This window comes from Bufo bufo, chromosome 2 (assembly GCF_905171765.1).
Source record: "Bufo bufo chromosome 2, aBufBuf1.1, whole genome shotgun sequence".
Lineage (NCBI taxonomy): Eukaryota > Metazoa > Chordata > Amphibia > Anura > Bufonidae > Bufo > Bufo bufo.
In genome coordinates, this window is record NC_053390.1 from 432880836 (window position 1) to 432908024 (window position 27189).

Here is a 27189-nt window from a genome sequence, read left to right on the forward strand (position 1 = left end):
CCAAGCAATCTTCTGCATGAAGGGGCGCCCCCACCCCTCGTGGTGGGGGGCCGCCTGCTTTCTTATCAGCCGGTTTGGACTCATGTTCAGGACGCATGGGCTCTAGAAATTGTAACGTCTGGTTACAAGATAGAGTTCGCGTCCAGACCACCGGAACGTTTTTTTCTCTTCGGCTGATGCGGTCTTTGGCCGCACCTCTCGCGTTCCGGGGCATCCGATCAGAGCCTCAGACCTCTTACGGGCAGTTTCTTCCCATCTGGACCGGGGGGTTATTACCCCCGTTCCTCCAGAGGAACAGGGCACAGGTTTTTATTCAAACCTGTTCGTGGTCCCAACGAAAGAGGGGTCGGTGCGTCCGATCCTGGACCTAAAACTGCTCAACAAATCTCTACGGGTGCGGAGATTTGGAATGGAATCCCTCCGCTCCGTTATTGTTTCTTTTCTTCCAGGGGAGTTCCTCGCGTCCGTGGACATCCAGGACGCTTATCTGCATGTTCCGATCGCAGAATCTCACCAACGATTCCTGCGCTTCGCTATTGGGGCTCGTCACTATCAGTTTGTCGCCCTTCCTTTCGGGTTGGTAACCGCCCCTCGGGTCTTTACCAAGATCCTGGCACCGATCATGGCGCTTCTTCGTACCAGGGGCATTCCTTTGCTGCCCTATCTGGACGATATCCTGATAAAAGCCCCCTCGCTTCCGCAGGCCGAGGACAGCGCCCGGATCACTGTTCAGACTCTGGAACAGTTCGGCTGGATAATCAATTTTCCAAAGTCCTCTCTGCTCCCATCCCAGAAGCGCCCCTTCCTGGGAATGATTTTGGACACCTTGTCCGCCAGAGTGTTCCTGCCACCCTCCAAGTCCTCCCAGATCAAGGGGGCAGTGTCGAATCCCCATTGAACCTGAGGTCGGGGAGATCCTTTCTCCTGGACGGTCGTCACCACCGATGCCAGCCTCCTGGGTTGGGGCGGTGTTCTCCAGTCTCGCACGGTTCAAGGGATTTGGTCGGCAGCAGAGTCTCTCCTTCCAATCAACATTCTGGAATTGAGGTCTCCCTCTCCCTCTCTCCCCCTCCCCCTCCCCCTCCCCCTCCCCCTCTCCCTCCCCCTCCCCCTCTCTCTCGCCTCCCGGTGAGGATTCAATCGGACAATGCTGTGGCCTACATCAACCATCAGGGCGGGACCTGCAGCCGGATGGTGATGCAGGAGGTGACGAGAATTCTGACGTGGGCGGAGACGCACGTTCCGGTGTTGTCAGCAGTTTACATTCCAGGAGTGGACAACTTGACTTTCTAAGCCACAACAAGGTGGATCCAGGCGAGTGGTCTCTGCATCCAGAAGTGTTCGAAGAAATCTGCCACAGATGGGGCCGTCCGGATGTGGACTTAATGGCGTCCAGGTTCAACAACAAGCTCCCAGTGTTCCTGGCTCGCGCCCGAGATCCGAAGGCGTACGGATGGACGCGCAGGTGTCTCTGTGGCAGGACTTCAGCCTCCTCTATGTTTTCCTCTCCTACTAAAGGTTCTACGCAAGATCGAGGCGGAAGGGATCCCGACCGTTCTCATCGCCCCAGAGTGGCCTCACCGCGCGTGGTTTTCGGACGTGGCTCGGATGCTGGCGGACGCCCCATGGCCTCTTCCCGACAGACAGGACCTACTGTCTCAGGGCCCGCTCTTCCACCAGAATTTACGGTCTCTTCGTTTAACGGAGTGGCTGTTGAAACTGCCATCCTGAAGAAGAGGGGGTTCTCGGATTCAGTGATTACGACCATGATCAGAGCGAGGAAGTCTTCTTCCTCCCGGATTTCCTATCGTACCTGGAAGGCCTTCCTGTCCTTTTGTGAGAGTTCGCGGTTCCCTCCCCTTCGCTTTTCCATCCCGATGGTACTGTCTTTTCTTCAGTCCGGGCTTGAGAAGGGACTGTCGCTTAGTTCCCTGAAAGGTCAGGTTTCGGCGCTGGCCGTCTTTTTTTTTTCAGAGGTCCCTTGCTCTTATGGGTCCTGTGAAGACCTTTCTTCAGGGGGTGGCACATTCGGTTCCCCCATATGTTCCCCCTTTGTCTCCTTGGGATCTCAATTTGGTCCTGCGCGCTCTGCAGTCGGCCCCCTTCGAGCCTTTGAGGGAGGTCTCTCTGACTGTTCTCACCTGGAAAGTGGTCTTCCTTGTGGCCATAACTTCTAATACAGCTACATAGTGTGGTGATTAAAGTTCTGGGCTATTATGCAGAAGCTGAGAGTTCAAATCCCATCACAAGCTTTTAAATCAGACTGGTGTCGGAGCTGGCCGCTCTTTCCTGTCAGGAGCCTTTTCTGGTTTTCCACCAGGATAAGGTTGTGCTCTGTCCGGTCCCCTCCTTTTTGCCCAAGGTGGTCTCTCCCTTCCACCTTAATGAGGATCTTGTCCTGCCTTCCTTTTGCCCTTCTCCAGCTAACCCCAAGGAACGCACTCTGCATTCCCTGGATGTCGTACGGGCCCTGAAGGTGTATCTCGCGGCTACTGCTTCCGTCCGCCGTTCATGGCGCGCTGGATCCGCTCGACTATTTCCGCGGCTTATCGCGCTTGTGGTAGAGTTCCCCCGGCTAGGATTACCGCTCACTCCACTAGGGCGGTGGGGGCTTCCTGGGCAAGACGCAATCGTGCCTCTGCGTCTCAGCTGTGTAGGGCGGCCACTTGGTCGTCCTTACATACCTTTACAAAGTTTTATCAGTTGCATTCACTGGCTTCGGCTGATGCGGTCTTTGGCCGCAGGGTTTTGCAGGCTGTGGTTCCTGTTTGACCGTTGGACGTTCCTCCTGGCGGTGCTGATATTTTTTCCCACCCCATGGACTGCTTTAGGACGTCCCATGGTCTGTGTCCCCTAATGGAAAAAAGGAGATTTTTTGTGAAACTCACCTGTAAAATCTTTTTCTCGTCTTTTCCATTGGGGGACACAGCTCCCACCCATTCTGCCTGTTGCAGGAGGGGTCTTCAATTCAGTTTCTGTTTATGGTTGGACCTTATGGCTTGGTCCGATGGTTTCCATAATTTTTTCTTGCTCCTTCTCCTACTGCTTGTGCAACGCCTGAGTTCCTCCTGGTGGAGTCGGGGGGTATAGCCTGAGGAGGAGGAGCTCTTTTGTATTTGCATAGTGTCCCTCCTACTAATACCTCTAAGCTATACCCATGGTCTGTGTCCCCCAATGGAAAAGACGAGAAAAAGATTTTACAGGTGAGTTTCACAAAAAATCTCCTTTTTCTACATGCTGCTGTGCATATTGCAACTCCAGCGAACATCTAAGCTGCTACTTTCTGTTCAACACTGGATGGTTGGACTAACAATTATACATTGATGCCCTATCATTAAAGTGGCAATCCTATGATTTAAGGAAAAAATAAAAAATCCGATATCCTATATGACGATCTCTAACAAAGCTAGAACCGACCCTGTACCTCACTTGGATCCCCATTCATTGCTCCAAGTGCTCTGCTTGGTTTATTTCAAGCTGTCTGCTTAGGGGGCTTGTTGATTTTGCAGCAGCGCTCTCCCTGTCTCTGCCACAGCTTCTAACAGTGGACAGACAAATAAGGAAAATAACAAACAGCAGGTGGCGCTATATCTATTGAATAAATCAGTGGCTATACTAAGTTTTTAATGACCTACAAATACAAAAGTATTGAGATCAAGGTGCTGTTTTGAACAATGTAGAATATTTTTCGTGGGACAACCCGTTTAAGTTAGGCCATCACTGTTATCATTGCCATGTTTTATCATTTATATTTACATTTCAGAGGCTCAACAACAGTGGATGGGGCAGGTTTTGGCATAGATCGTCCAGCAGAGTTAGCGAAAAATGATGATGAATATGAAGCTTTTCGGAAGAGGATGATGCTGGCATATCGCTTCCGGCCTAATCCACTGGTATGTTCACATACTTGAATCTTGTTTCTCATAAAACTTGCCGTTATGTGTTTTTGTTTGAAAGTAGCCCTATTTCTGTTTGACAGACTGACATTCTTTTTGTCATTTTGCTCAATTAATTCCCTACCCACACATAATGGGGTGACATTGCTTAAAGGGGTTGTCTCAATTCAGCAAATAGCATTTATCATGTAGAGAAAGTTAATACAAGCCACTTACTAATGTATTGTTATTATCCATATTGCCTCCTTTGCTGGCTGGATTAATTGTTCCATCGCTTTATACACTGCTCGTTTCCATGCTTACAGACCACCCTGCAATCTATCGGCAGTGCCTGCACACCATAGGAAAAAGCAGTGCGCGCCCCCCCCCCCCTCTATTGTATTAATATTATTGGTGTGCAGCCTCCCCGCCCCCCCCCCCTCTATTGTATTAATATCATTGGTGTGCAGCCTCCACCCCCCGATCATTGGTGGCAGCGGAGAGTTCCGATCGGAGTCCCAGTTTAATCGCTGGGGCTCTGATCGGTAACCATGGCAACCAGGACGCTACTGCAGTCCTGGTTGCCATGGTTACTTAGCAATATTAGAAGCATCATACTTACCTGCTGCGCTGTCTGTGACTGGCCGGGAGCTCCTCCTACTGGTAAGAGACAGATCATTAAGCAATGCGCCGCACAGACCTGTCACTTACCAGTAGGAGGAGCTCCCGGCCGGTCACAGACAGCGCAGCAGGTAAGTATGATGCTTCTAATATTGCTAAGTAACCATGGCAACCAGGACTGCAGTAGCGTCCTGGTTACCGATCAGAGCCCCAGCGATTAAACTGGGACTCCGATCGGAACTCTCCGCTGCCACCAATGATCGGGGTGGCCGCACACTGGCCACCAATGATAATACAATAGAGGGAGGGGGGGGGGGGGCGCACACTGGCTACCAATGATAATACAATAAAGTGAGGGGGGCGGGGCCGCACTGGCCACCAATGGTATTAATACAATCGGGGGGGGGGGGGGGCGCGCGCACACTGGCCACCAATGATAATACAATAGAGGGAGGGGGGGCCGCACACTGGCCACCAATGATATTCAAACTGGGGAGGGAGGGGGGTCTGCCCCCTGATCTCTTACAGGGGGCTATGATACGCACAATTAACCCCTTCAGGTGTGGCACCTGAGGGGTTAATTGTGCTGATCACAGCCCCCTGTAAGAGATCGAGTGCTGCCAGGCAGCAGGGGGCAGTCATGTACACAGTTCGTAGTATATTCTAACTTGAAGCGTCCGATCCTATGGTATATTAACTCCTGACTTTACATTGAAAGTCAATGGGGGACGGATCCGTTTTCAATTGCACCATATTGTGTCAACGTCAAACGGATCCGTCCCCATTGACTTGCATTGTAATTCAGGACGGATCCGTTTGGCTCCGCACGGCCAGGTGGACACCAAAACGACTTTTTTTTCATGTCCGTGGATCCTCCAAAAATCAAGGAAAACCCACGGACGAAAAAACGGTCACGGACCTACGCACCCTGTTTTTGCGGACCTTAAAAAAAAAACGGTCGTGTGCATGAGGCCTAAGCCTTACAAAGTGACTTCAGACCTGAACTGGTCCTTTTAACCCCTTAAGGACCGGGCTCATTTTCACCTTAAGGACCAGGCCATTTTTTGCAAATCTGACCAGTGTCACTTTAAGTGCTCATAACTTTAAAACGCTTTGACTTATCCAGGCCATTCTGAGATTGTTTTTTCGTCACATATTGTACTTCATGACACTGGTAAAATGAAGTCAAAAAAATTATTTTTTTTGCACAAAAAAATACCTAATTTACCAAAAATTTGAAAAAAATTAGCAAATTTCAAAGTTTCAGTTTCTCTACTTCTGTAATACATAGTAATACCCCAAAAAATTGTGATGACTTTACATTCCCCATATGTCTACTTCATGTTTGAATTGTTTTGGGAATGATATTTTATTTTTTGGGGATGTTATAAGGCTTAGAAGTTTAGAAGCAAATCTTGAAATTTTTCAGAAATTTACAAAAACTCAATTTTTAGCGACCAGTTCAGGTCTGAAGTCACTTTGCGAGGCTTACATAATAGAAACCACCCAAAAATGACCCCATCTAAGAAACTACACCCCTCAAGGTATTCAAAACTGATTTTGCATACATTGTTAACCCTTTAGGTGTTGCACAAGAGTTATTGGCAAATGGGGAGGAAATTTGAGAATTTCATATTTTTGTCAAATTTTTCATTTTAACCCATTTTTTTCCACTAACAAACCAAGGGTTAACAGCCAAACAAGACTGTATCTTTATTGCCCTGACTCTGCCGTTTACAGAAACACCCAATATGTGGCCGTAAACTACTGTACGGCCACACAGCGGGGCGTAGAGTGAAAGGTGCACCATATGGTTTTTGGAAGGCTGATTTTTATGGACTGGTTTTTTGACACCATGTCCCATTTGAAGCCCCCTGATGCACCCCAAGAGGAGAAACTCCCTAAAAGTGACCCCATCTAAGAAACTACACCCCTCAAGGTATTCAAAACTGATTTTACATACGTCGTTAACCCTTTAGGTGTTGCACAAGAGTTATTGGCAAATGGGGATGAAATTTGAGAATTTCATTTTTTTGCCTAATTTTCAATTTTAACCCATTTTTTCCACTAACAAAGCAAGGGTTAACAGCCAAACAAGATTGTATCTTTATTGCCCTGACTCTGCCGTTTACAGAAACACCCCATATGTGGCCGTAAACTACTGTACGGGCACACAGTAGGGCGTAGAGTGAAAGGTGCGCGGTTTGGTTTTTGGAAGCCAGATTTTGCTGGACTGGTTTTTTGACACCATGTCCCATTTGAAGCCCCCCTGATGCACCCCTAGAGTAGAAACTCCATAAAAGTGACCCCATCTAAGAAACTACACCCCTCAAGCTATTCAAAACTGATTTTACAAACTTTGTTAACCCTTTAGGTGTTGCACAAGATTTAATGGAAAATAGAGACACAATTTCAAAATTTCACATTTTTGGCAGATTTTCCATTTTAATATTTTTTTTCCAGTTACAAAGCAAGGGTTAACAGCCAAACAAAACTCAATATTTATGGCCCTAATTCTGTAGTTTACAGAAACACCCCATATGTGGTCGTAAACCGCTGTACGGGCACACGGCAGGGCGCAGAAGGAAAGGAATTCCATACGGTTTTTGGAAGGCAGGTTTTGCTGGACTGTTTTTTTTGACACCATGTCCCATTTGAAGCCCCCCTGATGCACCCCTAGAGTAGAAACTCCAAAAAAGTGACCCCATTTTAGAAACTACGGGATAGGGTGGCAGTTTTGTTGGTACTAGTTTAGGGTACATATGATTTTTGGTTGCTCTATATTACACTTTTTGTGCAGCAAGGTAACAAGAAATAGCTTTTTTGGCACGTTTTTTTTTTTTTGTTATTTACAACATTCATCTGACAGGTTAGATTATGTGGTATTTTTATAGAGCAGGTTGTCGCGGACGCGGCGATACCTAATATGTATACATTTTTTTTTATTTATGTAAGTTTTATACAATAACTTCATTTTTAAAACCAAAAAAATGTTTTAGTGTCTCCATATTCTAAGAGCCATAGTTTTTTCAGTTTTTGGGCGATTATCTTGAGTAGGGTCTCATTTTTTGCGGGATGAGATGACGGTTTGATTGGCACTATTTTGGGGTGCATATGATTTTTTTGATCGCTTGCTATTACACTTTTTGTGACGTAAGATGGCAAAAAATGGCTTTTTTTACACTGTTTTTATTTTTATTTTTTTACGGTGGTCATCTGAGGGGTTAGGTCATGTGATATTTTTATAGAGCCGGTCGATACGGACGCGGCGATACCTAATATGTATACTTTTTTTTTATTTATGTAAGTTTTACAGAATGAGTTCATTTTTGAAAAAAAAAAAATCATGTTTTAGTGTCTCCATAGTCTAAGAGCCATAGTTTTTTCAGCTTTTGGGCGATTATCTTGAGTAGGGTCTCATTTTTTGCGGGATGAGATGACGGTTTGATTGGTACTATTTTGGCGTACATGCGACTTTTTTGATCACTTTTATTACTTTTTTTGGGAAGTAAGGTGGGCAAAATTTCAATTTTCTCATAGTTTTTTTATTTTTATGGCGTTCACCGTGCGGGGAAAGTAACATGACCATTTTATAGATCAGGTCGTTACGGACGCGGCGATACCTAATATGTGTAGTTTATTTTATTTTTTTAATTTTTATTCAGTGATAAATGTTTTTTTTTTTATCTTAACTTTTTTCACTTTTTTTTACATTTTTGTGACCCAGACCCACTTGGTTCTTGAAGATCCAGTGGGTCTGGTGTCTGTATAATACAGTACAGAACAATATATATTGTTCTGTACTGTATTTTACTTACACTGAACAGATCTGTGGAGGGTGGGTGCCATGGGAACCCTCCCCGTCTGCTCAGAACTTTGCAGACGGGGAAGGGTAAGGACGGGGCTGAGGGGGGCTCTCTGGGGGCTCTCTCCCTCTCCATCGGGGGGCTGCAAAGCCACAGCAGCCCCCCGATGGAGAGGGAGGGAGCTCCCTGACCGATGACAGTTAACTTTTTCCATACAGCGGTCCGTACGGACCGCGGTATGGAAAGGGTTAAACGGCTGACATCTTCACAGATGTCAGCCGTTTATACCAGGGTGCCAGCAATGTGCTGGCACCCTGGTATACCCACTAGAAGCCAACGATCGTTCATGGGGAGGCGGGCGGGGGATCGCGATCCCGCCTGCCGCACCGCCCGCCTCCCGCAACGCCCCCACCGCCTGCGACACCCCCCCCGCACCACCCTCCGGCATAAAATCGTGCAGGGGTGCAGGGGGGGGTGAAAAATAATGATTTTAGCCACTCTAAAGTTTCTGATCCCCGCGGTCAGGGACCGTGGCGATCAGAAACTGCAAAAAGCGCAGCAAACCGCAGGTCTGAATTGACCTGCGGTTTGCTGCGATCGCCGATACGGGGGGGTCAAATGACCCCCCCCTGCATTGTTACGGGATGCCGGCTGAATGATTTCAGCCGAAATCCCGTTCCAATTAACCCCTGGGGCGCCGGAATACAGATTTTAAGTCAGGACGTACCGGTACGTCCTGGGTCCTTAAGGACTCGGGAAATAGGGCGTACCGGTACGTCCTAGGTCCATAAGGGGTTAAAAAGTGGATTTTGGAAATTTTTTGAAAAATTTCAAGATTTGCATCTAAACTTCTAACGTCCCCAAGAAATAAAATGGCATTCCCAAAATGATCCAAACATGTAGTAGACATATGGGGAATGTAAAGTAATAACTATTTTTGGAGGTATTACTATCTATTATAAAAGTAGAGAAATAGAAATTTGGAAAAATGCTAATTTTTCAACATTTTTGGTATTTTTTTGACTAAATTTTACCACTGTCATGAAGTACAATATGTGACGAGAGAACAGTCTCAGAATGGCCTGGATAAGTAAAAGCGTTTTAAAGTTATTTCCACATAAAATGACACATGTCAGATTTGCCAATAATGGCCTAAATTCAAGAAACGGTTTATTCAAAAAAGCAACGTACATAAGTATACATACATATGTATAGCACAACCATAGCCAAACAGAATAATACAGTCAGTGCAAAGTATACTCCGCATTGTTAAATACACTAGAGTCTAACATAACAAGAAAACAAAGGGGAAAAAAAACACATGCGACTAAGAAAGTGATCTCAACTTCAACCAATCACCCAGGGGCACGGGGTGGGGGGAAAAAAAGAGAACTGACCAGCACATACAATCATTGCATATACACCTCCAACATCCCAGCAGTACCAGTCTCACCAGGTATTTGGCATTTGGAATATATGGTAATGTAGAGAAGGGACTCAGTATCAACAAGGACCAAACTTATTACATTTATAAGCTTTAAAGGGGTTATCCCATCTTAGACAATGGGGGCATATCACTAGGATATGCCCCCATTGTCTGATAGGTGCGGGTCCCAGAGGTGGGACCCGCACCTACAAGGAGAACGGAGCCGGGGAGATCTGTGGCTGGAGGACCCCGGGTTTCCTGGGGTCCGTCCACCACCAGGCGCAGCTCTCCACCTCTCCCATTGAAGTGAATAGGAGCGCACTGCGCATGCGCGGCCACTGCTCCCATTCATTTCTATGGGGCCGACTGAAATAGCCGAGCCAGCACTGGGCTATTTTCGGCGGCTCCATAGAAATTAATGGAGGGCAGCTGCGCATGCGCAGTGTGCCCTCCACCACTTTCTCCGCTCCGTTCTTCTTGTAGTTGCGGGTCCCAGCAGTGGGACCCTCACCTATCAGACAATGGGGGAATTTCCTAGCGATATACCCCATTGTCGAAGATGGGATAACCCCTTTAATAGAATAGTTGAGTAGCTTCCAAATGTAAAAAAGACAAAGTGAAAAAAAAAAAGCAGTTATAAAATTCATAGAAGGACTATGGAACGTATGGCTGACCCCCAAAAAATGTGAACCTCACTTTGTTTTAAACATGTTTTATACTTCATCTCTGGCAAATATAGTATTGGTGATTGGCCCGTAAGTAATAAGGGAGGCAGGATTGTGAATATTAATATTCCTGTAATTCCCCCACTATAGGAGATGAAGGATGTTTAGTTTAGGTGATCATCTGCCTGTTCTTTGAAGCTTGTACAAACCACGCTTAGCTGTTGGCCAAGGGTTAAACCCCCTTAGCTCTGGTGCATGACTCTGATAACTCATCATATGTGTATGTATCAACTAAACACTAACATAATTTTTTTTTCTATTTGTAGAATAACCCAAGACGCCCCTACTACTAGTGGGTCGGTGAACTCTGTTTCATACTGTGAGAATGTGTTGAAGAACACTTGCGTCATGAGATACATGTAATATGTTAATCTTGTTTGCGGGCGGCAATCAATTCTTTGTCGCTTTATATACAAAACCACCATCAGTTCAGCTTTTTAGCTCACGCCCACTCATACCCTAGTTCACCTTTCGCAGAAGACCCTTCATTGACAACATCGGTTTAATAAATATGTTTTTAACTTGATATTAATCTGTGTCTTTCTTTTAAGTCATGTACAGTAGGAAGCAAATGTGTGAAGACTGACATTTTATTACAAGGTACTTAACAAGTCCTATATTGTTAACATGCACTTGACTGGTCATGAAGGCAATTTTGTTCCACGGTCAGGTCAGTGTTAACTGTATATTACCAGACCGTCGTGTTCGTCCTCCTGGATGTGCTGTTGATGGAACTCTGGCTACCTGCACACATTGCAGATTACATGTGGATTTTGGTGCAGAAAATTCGCAGCGTAAGGGTCCATTCACAAGTCCGCAACTGTGCAAATTGCGGATCCGCAAAACACGGATACCGGTCATGTGCATTCCGCATTTTGCGGACCGCACATGGCCAGTACTATAATAGAAATGCCTTTTCTTGTCAGTGTCTGCGGACGAGAATAGGGCATGTTCTATTTTTTTGCGGAGCCCGGGATCGGAAGTACAGATGCAGACAGCACACTGTGCTGTCCGCATCTTTTGCGGCCTATTGAAAATTAATGGTCCGCGCGCGTTCAGCGAAAGTGCGGAATGGATGTGGACATGTGAATGGACCCTAATACAGTACCAGCAAAGTGAATGAAAGTTGACAAATCTCATGTACACTGGGGGTTTTTTCAGTGCAGAAATTGAGCTTCCATGTGGATTTTGAAATCTGCACCATGTCAACTGCGTGTTGATTTTTATTTTTTTTCTCTTGTGCGGATTTCACTCTTTGCAATGCAAAAGGTGAGATCAGAGCAAATTCGCTACAAAATCCACAAGTAACATGCAGATTTGGTGCAGAAATGCAGAGAAATCCACATAAGAATCCAGGTTAAATTTCTGTTTTGAAACCTGCGCCTGTGTGCAGACACCTTAAATGTAGAAAATAGACCGGAAAAAAAACTATTCATCCATTTATATACTTTTATCCTGTTCTGTCTCATATTGTGATCAAATCTGTAGGATATGTCTGTATAGTTCTTTATTCTGCGTTCCAAGAGATGATGCATTTTCCCTTCCTCACTATCCTTTGGTTGGAAGGCACCTGGAAACACAAGAACCTTGTCCACTTACCTAACCTTCAATGGAAGGGATCAGGAAGTTAAAGGGGTAACCCGGTTATGTGAAGTTATCCTCTATCCACATAATAGGAGAGAACTGTTAGACCCCCACCAATGCGGATCCTGTACCCCGTGGAGCCCACTGAAATGAACGGAGACGCTGGTTAGGCATGTCCACCTCCACTCCATTCATTTCCATAGGTGTTCCAGAGAAAGCGAATGCTGTACTCGGCTATCTCTGGAACTCCCAGAAAATTGATGGAGCAGCTTCGTGCGTGCTTCAGTGGGCTCCACAGGGTACGGGGTCCGCACCAATCGAATAGTTATCCCCCTATCCTGTGGATAGAGGATAACTTCACATAACCAGAATTCCACGTTTAGGGTTGTTTCACATCACGTTAAGAGTCTTCCGTCAGAGATTGACACCAGGAGGATTCCTGACGTATACCTGGGATACAGTGGGATACGTTAGTGATGCCTCCCCCTCTGTAACAGTACCTAGCAGCACTGAACACAGTCACATGACGATCCTCCTCATGGTCCTTCCCCATGCACTGTGTGCTTAAGTTAACCCTTTCCCCAGGCAGTTCTGCAGCTCACAAGCTAACTGCCCCTCCTTTCCCCCTCTCCATGCAAACCATGTCAGACATGATCTGAACGTCTTACCAGTATAGAGCAGACTCCTGCCAGCAGGAGAATAGCAGGCAGGGCTGTACCGCGCTCCCTCTGATCTCTTCCTTGGGGAGATCCTCTGACAACTGTCCATATATGGGCAGTGACATCATAGGAGCTCTCTGAGGCTTCCGTTTAACGGAGGCCAGTGACAGATGCTATATAGAGGCATCCGTCACTCATAGGCCATTATAGTCTCCGTTAAACGGATCCTTTTTTTAAGGGTCTATTCACACGTCCGTTTTTTCTTTCCTGATCTGTTCCGTTTTTTCAGGAACAGATCTGGACCAGATCTGGACCCATTCATTTTCAATGGGTCCTGGAAAAAAACGGACAGCTCAATGTCTGATTTTTTCCAGGACCCATTGAAAATGAATGGGTCCAGATCTGGTCCAGATCTGTTCCTGAAAAAACGGAACAGATCAGGAAAGAAAAAACGGACGTGTGAATGGACCCTTACAGGAAGTTGCAGGATGGAATAGCGCTATTCCCTGCTTTTTTTGCAGTATACTTATGTATACCAGCCAGACGGAGGGCAAACGGGTACTCTTTTTGTAGTCCGTCTGACTGAGACCCTATGGATACATTTAGCATGTACGTCTGGAGGTTCCCTGACATACACGCTAAACGTAAATGAAAAAGATGATGTGAACACACCCTAACACGTCCTCTAAGAGATTGCTACAGTGTCTTTTGTTACAAAAGGTGTAGAACATTCTGCAGGGCAGAGAAATGTCTACTTAGATATAATTAGAGTGGAACGAAGTGAGCTTTGGATGCTTAATCCGAAGTCGCTTAGCTCAAAACTTTAAAATAATACTGTACAGAGATTTGTCGCCGTACAGTATTAGAATGTATGGGCTACGATGAGCCAAAGTAAGTTATTCACGAAGTCGCGAGAGACTCTGAGTAACTTCGGTAGTTAATTTTTAAAGTGGAAAAGCACTTTAAGGCCTCTTTCACACGAGCGTGACAGATTGGCTCCAGATGTGTTCAGTGAAACTCGCACCATTTTGCAAGCAAGTTCAGTCCGTTTTGTCTGCAATTGCGTTCAGTTCAGTTTCTTCCTCGCGGGTGCAATGTCTTTTGATGCATTTTTTTTACGCGCGTGATAAAAAAAACCTGAAGGTTTACAAACAACATCTTTTAGCAACCATCAGTGAAAAACGCATCGCATCTGCACTTGCTTGCATTCACTTCTGTGGGGCCAGGGCTGCGTGAAAAACATAGAATATAGAACTGATGCGTGAAAAAACCGCTCATGTACACAGACACATTGAAATGAATGGGTCAGGATTCGGGTTCTATGCGTTCACGTCACGCATTGCACCTGCTTGGAAAACTCGCTTGTGTAAAAAGGGCCTAAAACTTGAAACCGAAGCGAAGTTCGGTTTCAAGTACTGAGGAGATGATCTTCTGTCCACAGGTGAGATGACTTCAGGATTTTCTAAAAAAAAAAACAAAAAAAAAAACTGCACTTTTAACATGCCTAACTGCACCACACTTTTCAAAACTGGATTGAATGGTGTGGGGGAAAAAAGGTTTTGTGCAAATAGGCCCAAAAAGTAGCAAAAGCCAGAGTTCTGGAGTGCAGGTCGTGACAAAGTCCCCCCTTTGTACCTATCTTGCATCATCGGTTCTTCCAATTTTGGGGTTTTTCTTTTCTCAACAAGAAGAATAACTCCTTATATATGATCAGGACTTTAGAATTACCTTTTTATTTATCTTACATTTTTGGGTAAAAATGAAACTTACTGGCAGAATATGGGTCAGGTCAAGAGTCCTGTGCGTATCTGCAGGATAGCAGATAAGGAGTAGAGCAGAGTCCAGGCACAAGTCATCAAACATGCTTTGGATTTCCTAAGTAGTTTGACCTCCTTCCATTATTAAGCCTGGGCTAAAGTCCTAAACGAGGAAAGTGTTCTACAGGGAATGTGATCTGGCTTTCTTAATTACCATTCTTATCCAGGCAAGGGGTGATGTCATGCATAACAATTCACAAAAGCTGATAATTCTAGCTTTATTATCTCTGTAGTATCAGAAAATGGGCAAGAGTCAAAATCTAGCCATAAAAAATAGGTCACGTGTTCACATGTGCCCGCATTGCTGAGAAAATTTTTTAATGTGTGCAAGTGAGCCTTAAGAGCAACAAGGGTGTTCCCTTTACACCTAGAGGCTCTGCTCTCTCTGCAACTGCTGCGTCCTCTCCACTTAAATTGACAGTGCCAGGCAGGTGTGATCATGTTTCCACTGCTTGGCTCTGTCAATCAAACTGCAGACAGTGCTGAGCCCCTAGGTGTAACAGCAATGCCCCTATTGCACCTAGAGGCTAATTTGCATATATTAAAACTTAAGTTTTCTCAGCAACGTGGACACATCTGAACATGGGACCAACACAGATGTCTTCAACTACAAAGTGCACGGGCAACAGGTCAGCCAGTTTCATAGGTACAAATCTCCTGATAGTTGCCCTTTAAAGGGGTTTTCTGGGATTTTAATACGGATAGGATTATTCTCAGGATAGAAAATACAAATAGAAAAGCAGCACCAATGTCCCTTTAAGACCTTCCTCTGGAAGGCCTCAGCCTGTCAGCAACCACAGATCCATAGCGATTGCTCCATTTAAACAGCACCAAACGAAAACATTTTTTTACAAAAAGTGCAAAAAAAATAGTGCAACGTTTTTTATAGTCTTTTTCAAGCAGAAAGTCTTTTTTTTTTGTTTATTTTACTGCATTTACCAAAAATATGTTTTTATAATGGCTCAGACATTTTTAGACGCTACTATACCATGTTTATTTTTTACTGTTCATGGCATATGTAAAATTGGGAAAAGGGCAATTTGAATTTGTGGGCTTTTTTTTATATTTTTTACAATCATTGATCACTTACACCATACCATACACCATAGGCTACAATAGAGTACTACAGCAGTCTATGGGATTTTTACTAGCTTCTTGTTAAAGGGCTATTCTCTTCTTCGACATTGGGGGCATATTGCTAGGCTATGACTCCAATGTCTGATAGGTGCGGGTCCTAGAGAGTGCGCACCGTGCATGCACAGCCACCCTCCATTCATTCCTATAAGAGCGCGGAAATGGCGAATGCTGGCTCGGCTATTTCCGTTAGCCCAATAGAAATGAATGGAGAGGTGGCCTTGCTTCCCATTCATTTCAATGGGACCCTCCAAAAAAGCTATTTTTTTGGCACTCCCTTGTGAATGGAGGGTGGCTGTGCATGCGCAGTGGGCTCTCTGGGACTTTACAGACTTCATCTAAACGTAGGTGTGGGTCCCAGAGGTAGGACCCACACTATCAGACATTTGGGGCATATCCTAGCAATATGCCCCCAATGTCCAAGATGGAAATATCCCCTTTTAAGCTGTACTGGAGACACCCGACACTAATGTTCAGACTTTTAACCCTTCAAATGTGACCACAGCATCTGCATGCCCTAAAACCCAGAAGTGCACGCTTCCGAGGGTGCTCCGGCTCCCCTGGTGGGGATCGGGGAGCTGGAGCGTGAATGTGGCAGCCCCTGTCCTCCTGTGTGGCAGAAAGTTGCTGCATATTAGTTTCTATGGAGACCCTGCCTGGGGTATGGCTCCATAGGAACTTTAGTCAAATTCTTATTGACTCTAATGCTAATCAGGTTGCTTGTTGTAGTTCCCTATGGGAAAAATGTTTTTAAAAATAAATTCTGATCACTCCCCTTTTCCCAAAAATGTTCTGTAAATGAAATTATCTAAAAAATACACATTGGCGTCACCATGTGCCCAAACGCCCATACTATTCAAATGTAAAGATATTTTTCGCCCAAAAAGTCAAAACTGGCCGATTTTGACTTTTTTTGGGTCGCTTCACCTCCCTCAAAAAAATGTAATAAAAAGTGATTAAAAAGTCGTACACACTCCAAAAAGAGAGCCCTCACAGAGCTCCATACATATAACTACAAAAAAGTTAGAGAAGTCAGAATATGGTGATGAAAAGAAAGTTTTACAAAAATGTTCAGTATTAAAACACAAGAAAGCTATACTTGTATCACCGCAATTGTACTGACCTGGAGAATAAAAAAAACTGGTGAGTTTTACCGCATAGGAAACAGTTAAAAAAAAATACCTCCTAAAACCATCCCTGAAGGTTTCTTTCTTTTTTTTTTTTATGCAACCGTATATGGTGCCATTAGAAAGTGCATCTTGTCCCACAAAAAAAACAAGCCCTCATACGGCTATGTGAATGAAATGGTGGAAAACGAATTATGAAAAGTCCCCGGTCATTAAAGGGTTAACCAGCCAGGTGACATGGTTGCTATTGACCACAGTATTTGAGGGGTTGTGATCAGGATTGCAGTGATCTCCAATCCTGGTCACTATATCATGTAGATCAGTCGGCACTATGTAGGAGCGTGTGGGTGCACGGTCCTAGGGTTGGGATCCCAGGCAATCGTAGTGATAATGAACGACCGGCACTTCCAAGTTGCTGTGAATTATTCCTTTATTGTCACTCTATCTGTGACACGTTTCGGCACATCTAGTGCCATTGTCAAACACTGTTGTGTGACAATAAAGGAATAATTCATAGCAACTTAGAAGTGCCAGTCCTTCATTATTACTACAATCCTGGTCACTGTGGCCAGGTGTCAGCTGTTACACAGCCAGTACCTGCTGCATATAGCGTGGGCTGAGGCCTTGTTCACATCTGTTTGTGGATTGTTTTTTCCAGCACAGAGCAACCTTCCAGATCCTTTACTGCACTGCTGGTTATCCAGCCGATTTCCGGCATACATGCTGGATTTCGGCCAGACATAAACTGCTGCATGCAACTGTTTTCTTCCGGCCGAAACCCAGCATTTATGCCGGATCACCGCCGGACGCCACTGCGGTCAATGGGGATCCAGCAGGCTGCTCGGTGCTGAAACAGCCTGCCGGATCTGCAAACAGAGATGTGAACAAGGCCTAAACTTGTTACCCGCTTCATATGTTTCCTGTGTACCAACATCATGCAGAAAAATTGGGGTGTGGTTAAAGGGGTTGTCCCATTCCTATATTAATGACTACCTCAGGATAGGTGATGAATATCAGATTTGCAGGGGTCCCACTCCCAGCACCTCCACCAATCAGCTATTTGAAGAGAACGCAGTGCTCGTGTGAGTGCTGCCTTCACTCCACTGCGAGCAGGTGTAACTTCAGCTCTGTATTCACCATTCCCTTCAGTGGGAAAGAGTGGACGGAGTGTTACTGCTCCTTCCCACTGAAGTGAATGGGATGGCTGAGATGGAATTACACTGCTCACCGCCAGGGTTGCCAACCATCCAGAAATTTTTGCACAGTCCGTAGAAATAGGCGAATTTTTACCTCTGTCTTTGAAAAAAAAAAAAAGTGTAATTTTTTATTTCTTTTTTGAGCCTGGTGGTTCTTGACTAGATTATTTATCGGTGGGGGCAGGAATGGGACCTTCGCTGACCTGATTCTGATGACCTGTTCTGAGGATAGGTCATCAATATAAGAAATGGGACACCCCTTTAAATCTGCTGAGCTCAGCAGTCACATTCTGTTCCTGCACATTTCATAAACCCTCAAGGACTCCAAAAGTGAGGTAAAAAGACAGTTTTCCTCACTGGAAAACATGCAGATCTCCGCTCAATCGTCATATTGGTGAGGGGTAGTACCTATGAGGTTAGGTTCACACAGAGTATTTTGGTGTGGATTTAGAACTAAAAATACATGCTGAACTTCCCCGTTGCTTTCAAAGAGGAATCTGCATGTTAATCCATACAGTGCTGTTTTTTTTTACGCATGAGGTATTTTAAAAACCGCACCACGGATACAAAGAAGTATCCTCGCCAAACCGCATTAAAAAAACATTCTGAAAAAGCTCATTTTTTTGTGTGAGAACCTAGCCTTACCTGTCATTTTGTCTATGTGCAGTGCACTGATTTTGTATAATGACTGGGTTATTGTGGGAAGGAACATATAGAAGTTCTATATATAGAGAAGACAGTCCCAGTAGCTGTGTGTGGGTGAGCACGGTGTTATCAGCAGCAGCCTGGGCATGTCGTAATATGTGAGCAGACACAAAACCAGTGAACTTTGTATGGCCAGAAAGACGAGCTGCTCCCTCCTCCCACAGCTCTAAACTGCAGTCAGACCTGTCCCAGGCTTCACCTGCTGGAAGCCGGGAAACACCTGAAGAAACACACAACTGCCAGCCATGGGTCTCCCAGAGCCCACCGGGTCCTTGTTACTCTCCCTCACCGCCATCCCCATCGCCTACATGGTGAACTCCATGTCAGCCGTGTCTGAGTGAGTAGCCTCTCTGTACCATGCATGTGCACTTCTGAGGAACCCACTTCCTGTGGGGCCCGACTTCCACTAATATGTACTGATTAAGGGGCTGGGGTCAGGTCATGAGGACTAATTGGGGTGTCTTGTTGGTCTTCTGTAGTGCAATGCATCCCTCACTACACATCTTTTTACCATTCTGAAATAAAGCTTATTAAACCATTACAACTAGTAAAAACGTATGTGGCGCACGACCGCCACATCTGAATATACCATTAGAAAGCTTTTGTCCCTTCAACAATTTATACACCTCTCCCAATTTGGAGTCCCTTCATATTAGGCCTCACGCACACAACTGCATGTATTTTGCTGTCTGCAAATTGCAGATACAGACTATAGCCCGTGTTGCATCGTCTATTTTTTTTGCTGATCCATGGACTTTATTGGGTCCGTGATCAACATTTTGCAGCCAAGTGCATGACATGTTCTAGCCGTTTGTAGAAAGGATGCGGGTCATCCATGTGCTTTCTGCATCTGTATTTCAATTCCGCAAAAACAAAGAATACGTCTACAAATTGCAGACCAATGGGGAAGATTTATCAAAACTGGTGTAAAGTAGAACAGATTCCACTTTTCATTTTCCAAAGGAGCTCTGAGAAAGGAAAGATGGACTGTGATTGGTTGCCATGGGCAACTAATAATTTTCCAAAGGAGCTCTGAGAAATGAAAGATGGACTGTGATTGGTTGCCATGGGCAACTAATCATTTTCCAAAGGAGCTCTGAGAAATGAAAGATGGACTGTGATTGGTTGCCATGGGCAACTAAGCTAGTTTTCCTTTACACCAGTTTGTGGATGCCACATGAACAGTATCTATATGTCCTCAATTTGTGGACTGCAAAATCGACATGGTCGTGTGCATGAGGCTTTAAAGGAGAATGTTTGATCTAGGGTACATCCACGGCTGGATGCGTTGTGGGTTTGTCACCGTGGCTTTGTGTGCAGAAAATCGGCAGCGTTTTACAGTACCAATAAGAGGTTTTAGGAAGTCTCATCCACACGCTGTGAAAAAATCCACATGATAAATTGACCTGCCATGCCCATTTTAAATCTACAGCCAGTTAATCTAGGCCTCGTGCACACGGCCGTTGCCCGGCCACGGCCGTATTGCGGACGGGTCCGCAATACACGGGCACCTGCCGCGTGCACCTTGAATGGGTCCGCAATCCGGGAGATGCGGTGCGCAACAGAAGCACTACGGAGTGAATGGCCGTGTGCATGAGGCCTTATGCTGTGGATCTTTGCAATACATTGCGTGAAATCGGCAGCACAATCTGTGACATCCTCATTGGAGACACTGGAAAATCTATCTTGTGTGGCCATACTTACGTTTTTCAGTAACATTTATGCCTGTTTTCAGGTGTAAATATAAGTCTACTTGCTGGGGCATGACCCCCACACCTGCCGAACCGGCAGACATGACGTAAAACCAGCTGTGTGATAAAATATTGTTGCACGGCTGGTTAAAAAAGAGGACTCCTAAAACAGTCGCAAGTCACTTAGTAAATGTGCCTCATGGACTTTAATGCACGTACTGTATTCACACATCCATGGTTTTCACAGTGGGTTTGTGGTGACATCACAGAAGCAGGACCTGTTTTTGTCTGTGATTACGGATCCCTCATGCAGATTATAGGCTATAGCTAGATCACTGACAGAACACGGATGGCATAATAGACCATTGCTAGGATATGCTCAGAAAATTAGTTTTCAGCCTGGCAGTGTCTGTGGAATACGGATAAGGGCAAATAAAATGAACACATGGATCTTCACAAATTAACCTCTGAACCATCTTGTCTTAGGCCTCGTCCACATTTCCGTTTTTCACTGACGTGTACTGTCCGCATTTTCCACGGAGAGCACACGTACCCATTGATTTAAATGTGTCTGTTCACATTTCAGTAATTTTTTACTCACCATGGGTCAGTAAAAAAAATCACTGAGACATGCACTACTTTGATCAGTGATGCAGACCAAGCATGCCCATAGAAGTCTATGGGTCAGTGGTGCGTCCGTTTTTCACTGAAGACTGATAGGAGATTCTTTGGAAATTAATTTTCAGCTGAGCAAAGTCAGGGAATTACGGATGACACATGGATGGTAAAAATGGACACAAGGACCAACCACGGATCCTTTACGGACATCTTCACGGATGAAATACGTACGTTTTTTTTTTTTTCACGAATGTGTCACTGACACGGAAATGTGGACAAGGCCTTAGATATCATCATAGATGTGTGAAGGAGGACAAAAAGTCAGAAGTGGATTGGAAAGGAATAATAAATGTAAAAGAACGACTTCTATTTCTTCTTTCTGCTGGATCCACTTCTGGCTTTGGCTCAAAAAACCGCATCAGAAGCTGACACAGCTTAGAGCTCATGCACACAAATGTATACAGCCCATGCCCGTATTGTGGCCCGCAAACAGTGGGTCTGCAAAATATTCTGGCACCAGCCATGTGCGCTCCGTATCACGGATGTGGACCCATTCACTTGGATGTTGCATTATTTGCGATTCTGGGTTCGCAGCAAATGTGCGATTCGTACTGCGACCACATTCATTTCTATGGCTACCCTGCAATACTTCGGCACGTGTTCAAAATTGAGATGTAGCCAAACCCTAAGGGTAAATGTACACCTTCAGGATTTACGTGCAGAGAATCCGCACTGAAATCTGCGGGTGTTCGCAGGCAATCTGCATCAATTGGTACAGATTTTTACTCTCAACAATGAAGTGAATGTAGAAAATCTGCATGAAACCCGGTCAGGAAAAATAAAATAAATTGATATGCTCCGGTCTAATGAGAGTTTACCACACACAATTGTGCGGAATCAACTCTGTAGCATTTCCATCCCATGTTAAAGGGAACCTGTCACTAGATTTTCAGAGGATAAACCAACCCCTTGATGTTACAGTGTTAGGCCTATTGCACACGACCGTATGGCTTTTTCAATGTTTTGCGGTCCGCAAAAAAAGGATCCGTAAAAAATACGGATGACATCCGTTTGCATTCCATTTTTTGCGGAACGGAACAGCTGGTCCCTAATAGAACAGTACTATCCTTGTCTGTTATGCGGACAATAATAGGACATGTTCTATCTTTGAACGGAAATACGGCAACGGAATGCATACGGAGTATATTCAGTTTTTTTTGCGGACCCATTGAAATGAATGGTTACATATATGGTCTGTATACGGAACGGAAACGGAAAAAAAAAAACGTTTGTGTGCAAGAGGCCTTAAACATGCCCTGTTAAAGGGAACCTGTGACAATGATAGAGTATAAAACGGCTTACCAAGAGTCATCTGGGCGGAGCTGGTGAGGACCGGTGGTCATGCTGTTCTGGATGTTAGTATGCCCATTATTCTTTGATTGACATTGTGCTTGGCAAAGCTAACATGAAAATATGCCAAAGAGTAGAAATGTATTATTACACTGCTCAAAAAAATAAAGGGAACACAAAAATAACACATCCTAGATCTGAATTAATTAAATATTCTTCTGAAACACTTTGTTCTTTACATAGTTAAATGTGCTGACAACAAAATCACCCAAAAATAAAAAAATGGAAATCAAATTTTTCGACCCATGGAGGTCTGGATTTGGAGTCACCCTCAAAATTAAAGTGGAAAAACACACTACAGGCTGATCCAACTTTGATGTAATGTCCTTAAAACAAGTCAAAATGAGGCTCAGTAGTGTGTGTGGCCTCCACGTGCCTGTATGACCTCCCTACAACGCCTGTGCATGCTCCTGATGAGGTGGCGGACGGTCTCCTGAGGGATCTCTTCCCAGACCTGGACTAAAGCATCTGCCAACTCCTGGACAGTCTGTGGTGCAACGTGACGTTGGTGGATAGAGCGAGACATGATGTCCCAGATGTGCTCAATTGGATTCAGGTCTGGGGAACGAGCGGGCTAGTCCATAGCATCAATGCCTTCGTCTTGCAGGAACTGCTGACACACTCCAGCCACATGAGGTCTAGCATTGTCTTGCATTAGGAGGAACCCAGGGCCAACCGCACCAGCATATGGTCTCACAAGGGGTCTGAGGATCTCATCTCGGTACCTAATGGCAGTCAGGCTACCTCTGGCGAGCACATGGAGGGCTGTACGGCCTTCCAAAGAAATGCCACCCCACACCATTACTGACCCAATGCCAAACCGGTCATGCTGGAGGATGTTGCAGGCAGCAGAACGTTCTCCACGGCATCTCAAGACTCTGTCACGTCTGTCACATGTGTTCAGTGTGAACCTGCTTTCATCTGTGAAGAGCACAGGGCGCCAGTGGCGAATTTGCCAATATTGGTGTTCTCTGGAAAATGCCAAACGTCCTGCACGGTGTTGGGCTGTAAGCACAACCCCCACCTGTGGACGTCGGGCCCTCATATCACCCTCATGGAGTCTGTTTCTGACCGTTTGAGCAGACACATGCACATTTGTGGCATGCTGGAGGTCATTTTGCAGGGCTCTGGCAGTGCTCCTCCTGTTCCTCCTTGCACAAAGGCGGTGGTAGCGGTCCTGCTGCTGGGTTGTTGCCCTCCTACGGCCTCCTCCACGTCTCCTGATGTACTGGCCTGTCTCCTGGTAGCACCTCCATGCTCTGGACACTACGCTGACAGACACAGCAAACCTTCTTGCCACAGCTCGCATTGATGTGCCATCCTGGATAAGCTGCACTACCTGAGCGACTTGTGTGGGTTGTAGACTCCGTCTCATGCTACCACTAGAGTGAAAGCACCGCCAGCATTCAAAAGTGACCAAAACATCAGCCAGGAAGCATAGGAACTGAGAAGCGATCTGTGGTCACCACCTGCAGAACCACTCCTTTATTGGGGGTGTCTTACTAATTGCCTATAATTTCCACCTGTTGTCTATCCCATTTGCACAACAGCATGTGAAATTGATTGTCACTCAGTGTTGCTTCATAAGTGGACAGTTTGATTTCACAGAAGTGTGATTGACTTGGAGTTACATTGTGTTGTTTAAGTGTTCCCTTTATTTTTTTGAGCAGTGTATAATGTATGCTCTTCTTAAAGGGACCCCCGCTGATGAGCTGTTCGAGAAGGCACTGGCCTTCTTGCTGCTTGTCCTATGCCAGTGATGACCCATTCATCGGTCACATGTAGGGATGAATAAATCGACTTCGGATAAAACATCCGAAGTCGATTCGCATAAAGCTTTGTTCAAATACTGTACGGAGCAGGAGCTCCATACAGTATTAGGGCCCATTCAGACGGCAGTAGTGCTTTGCGGATACCAGCCATGTGCGTTCCGCAATTTGCGGACTGCACATGGCCGCAACCATAATAGAAAATGCCTATTCTTGTCCGCAAGAATAGGACATGTTCTATCTTTTCTGTGGAGCTGCGGTACAGAATAACGGATGCGGACAGCACACTGTGTGCTGTCCGCATCTTTTGAGGGCCCATAGAAATTAATGGATCCGCAGACCTTCCGCAAAATTGCGGAACGGGTGCGGATCCGTTCATACGGCCATGTGAATGAGCCCTAAGAATGTATTGGCTCCGATAAGCCAAAGTTATTGCTTCATAACTTTGTAATAACTTCATAAATTGTACTGTAAAAAAACATTTCTTGAACTCTGGTTCGGATACAGTACAAATTAATTTAGGAAGTTATTACGAAGTCTCGCGAAACTTCGAAGCAATAACTTCGGCTCATCGGAGCCAATGCGCTCTAATACTGTACGGAGCTCCTGCTCTGTACAGTATTGGAACAAAGTTTTATGCGAATCGACTTCGGATGTTTCATCTGAAGTCGATTCGCTCTTCCCTAGTCACATGGCCTAGTTGCAGCTCCGCCCCATTGAAGTGAATGGGGCCGAGCACGATACCAAGCAGGGTTGCTGTACAATGGTCATTGAATGCCAGTGTCTTCTCAAACAAGTTGATCAGTGGAGGTCCCGGGTGTCAGACCCGCACCGATCAGATACAGATGACCTATCCAGAGGATAGGTCATCAGATAAATAATCTCGGGAAATGGAATCTCGGGAAACCCCTTTAATACATATAGTGGCCAGGCTCGGACTGGCCCACTGGGGAGGCGGGGGATTCCTTGATAGGCCCCCAGTCTCCTGCGCCTGGAGATAAGATGGAGGAGTAATTATTTCTCTTGTTTCTCAGGAGAGATAATTATTGTAGCCACTAAGTGGCAGTATCGCACAGAGATGCAGCCTCCTACTGGTGTAAATTGTACAGGAGGCCCCGCAGTCTAAACTTCCCGGGCTGCTGGCAGTGAAGGAGGAGAGAATATGTCTAGCCATCCTCCTGCCCTCCCTGCTGTCAGAAAACTGGCTGCTGGAGAGAAGGACTCCTCTGCGGTGCTGAGCTGATTTCTCAGGTGTGTGACAGTAGTGAGCTGTAGGAGACTGTAAGGGGGAAATGGGGATTTGTTTATAGCAGACAGAGCTATGAATGTGTGCTGCTATCTGCAGTGTTCAGAGTGGCATTGGGGGGGACTCTGCCCTAGGTCCCCCCAATAACTCTGCTTTAGGTGCACCCTCATAAGTGACCCAGCTCCAGATGCCCCCCAATGCCCCCACTCTAAATGCACTCCAAATATTGCATCTTTTCCAGTTGCACCCCTAATACCTCTGCTCCAGGATCACCGCTATTACCCTGCCTCAGGCGACCCTAATGCCTCTGCTTTAGGTGCACCCCTATTAGTGCCCCAGCTCCAGATGCCCCCACTCTAAATGCACTGCTAATATTGCCTCTTCTCCAGTTACCTCTGCTCCAGAATCCACACTACTACCCTTCCTCAGGTGACCCTAATGCCTCTGTTTCACTTATGACACTCTGTTTGTGCCCTTTGCTCACCTTGCTCCTCTAGCACCTTTGCTTGTTAAAGGTTATGACCTGCAAAAGGGGTTGGACCTATGACTGAAAAATTCTGCACAGTGCGTCACATTCTCCAGTATGGACACAAATGGTTTACATGACAGCAGTGAGGATATTCCGTATTTACAGTCATCACTGCTGCCATGTAAAGAGATACTTGTGGAGTGGTGGAGGATTTAAAGGGGTTGTCCAGGTTTTCAAATTATCCTCTCCACACCATAGGGCATAACTATATGATTAGTGGGGTCCTATTATGTGACACCCCCCCCCCCCCCCCCACTGATTCCAGGAACCAGTCCTGTTCCCCCTTTTTGATGGTGTGTCAGGCCACACATACAGTTGTGTTCAAAATAATAGCAGACATTACTAACGTGATCAATCAATGTTTTTGGTAGAAATGATATTTCTACATGGCAAATAATTTACTAGCAGGTGTAGTAGAGTAATAGAAACCCAACAGTCATGACATGCATGCTGCTGATTCTCTGTAATTAAATCACTTATTGAAAGGGGCATGTTCAAAATAATAGCAGTAGTTCAATGAGTGAGGTCATTCATTCTTTGAAAAACAGGTGCCAATTATTGCCTTTATTTAAGGAAGGAAGGCAGCAAATGTTGTACATGCTGGAAAATGGGTAGTTCCAGACATTGTTCAGAAGAACAGCGTACCTTGATTAAAAAGTTGATTGGAGAGGAGAAAACATATAAAAAAGTGCAGAAAATTATAGGCTGCTCAGCTAAAATGATCGCAAATGCTTTAAAATGTCAACCAAAACCTGAAAGATGTGGAAGAAAGCGAAAAGCTACCATTCGAATGGATAGAAGAATAGCCAAAATGGCAAGGACTCAGCCAACAATCAGCTCCAGGAAGATCAAAGAAGTTCTAAAGTTACCTGTGAGTACTGTTACAATTAGAAGACGCCTATGTGAAGCCAAGCTAACTGCAAGAAGCCCCCGTAAAGTCCCACTGTTAAACAAAAGACATGTGCTGAAGAGGTTACAATTTGCCAAAGAGCACATTGATGGGCCTAAAGAGACATGTTGTGGACTGATGAAAGTAAGATTGTTCTTTTTGGGTCTAGTGGCCGGAGACAGTTTGTCAGACGACCCCCAAAGTGAATTCAAGCCAACAGTACACTGAAGACAGTGAAGCATGGTGGCGCAAGCATCATCATATGGGGATGTTTCTCATACTACGGTGTTGGGCCTATTTATCGCATACCAGGGATCATGGATCAGTTTGAATACATCAGAATACTTGAAGAGGTCATGCTG

At 45.4% G+C, this 27189-nt stretch overlaps 2 protein-coding genes across 2 annotated transcripts in view; both read left to right on the plus strand.

The window, feature by feature from the left end:
* Positions 1-10979, plus strand: part of SUGP1 (SURP and G-patch domain containing 1) — a 60159-nt gene extending 49180 nt beyond the window's left edge. Inside the window, exons 13-14 of the mRNA XM_040417413.1 lie at positions 3764-3893; positions 10720-10979. Coding sequence (XP_040273347.1) covers positions 3764-3893; positions 10720-10746 — 157 coding nt within the window. The 3' untranslated portion in view covers positions 10747-10979. The remainder of the gene's footprint in view (positions 1-3763; positions 3894-10719) is intronic.
* A 7837-nt stretch (positions 10980-18816) lies between these two features.
* Positions 18817-27189, plus strand: part of TM6SF2 (transmembrane 6 superfamily member 2) — a 40302-nt gene continuing 31929 nt past the window's right edge. Inside the window, exon 1 of the mRNA XM_040417415.1 lies at positions 18817-19012. Within this exon, the coding sequence (XP_040273349.1) occupies positions 18921-19012 (92 nt within the window). The 5' untranslated portion in view covers positions 18817-18920. The remainder of the gene's footprint in view (positions 19013-27189) is intronic.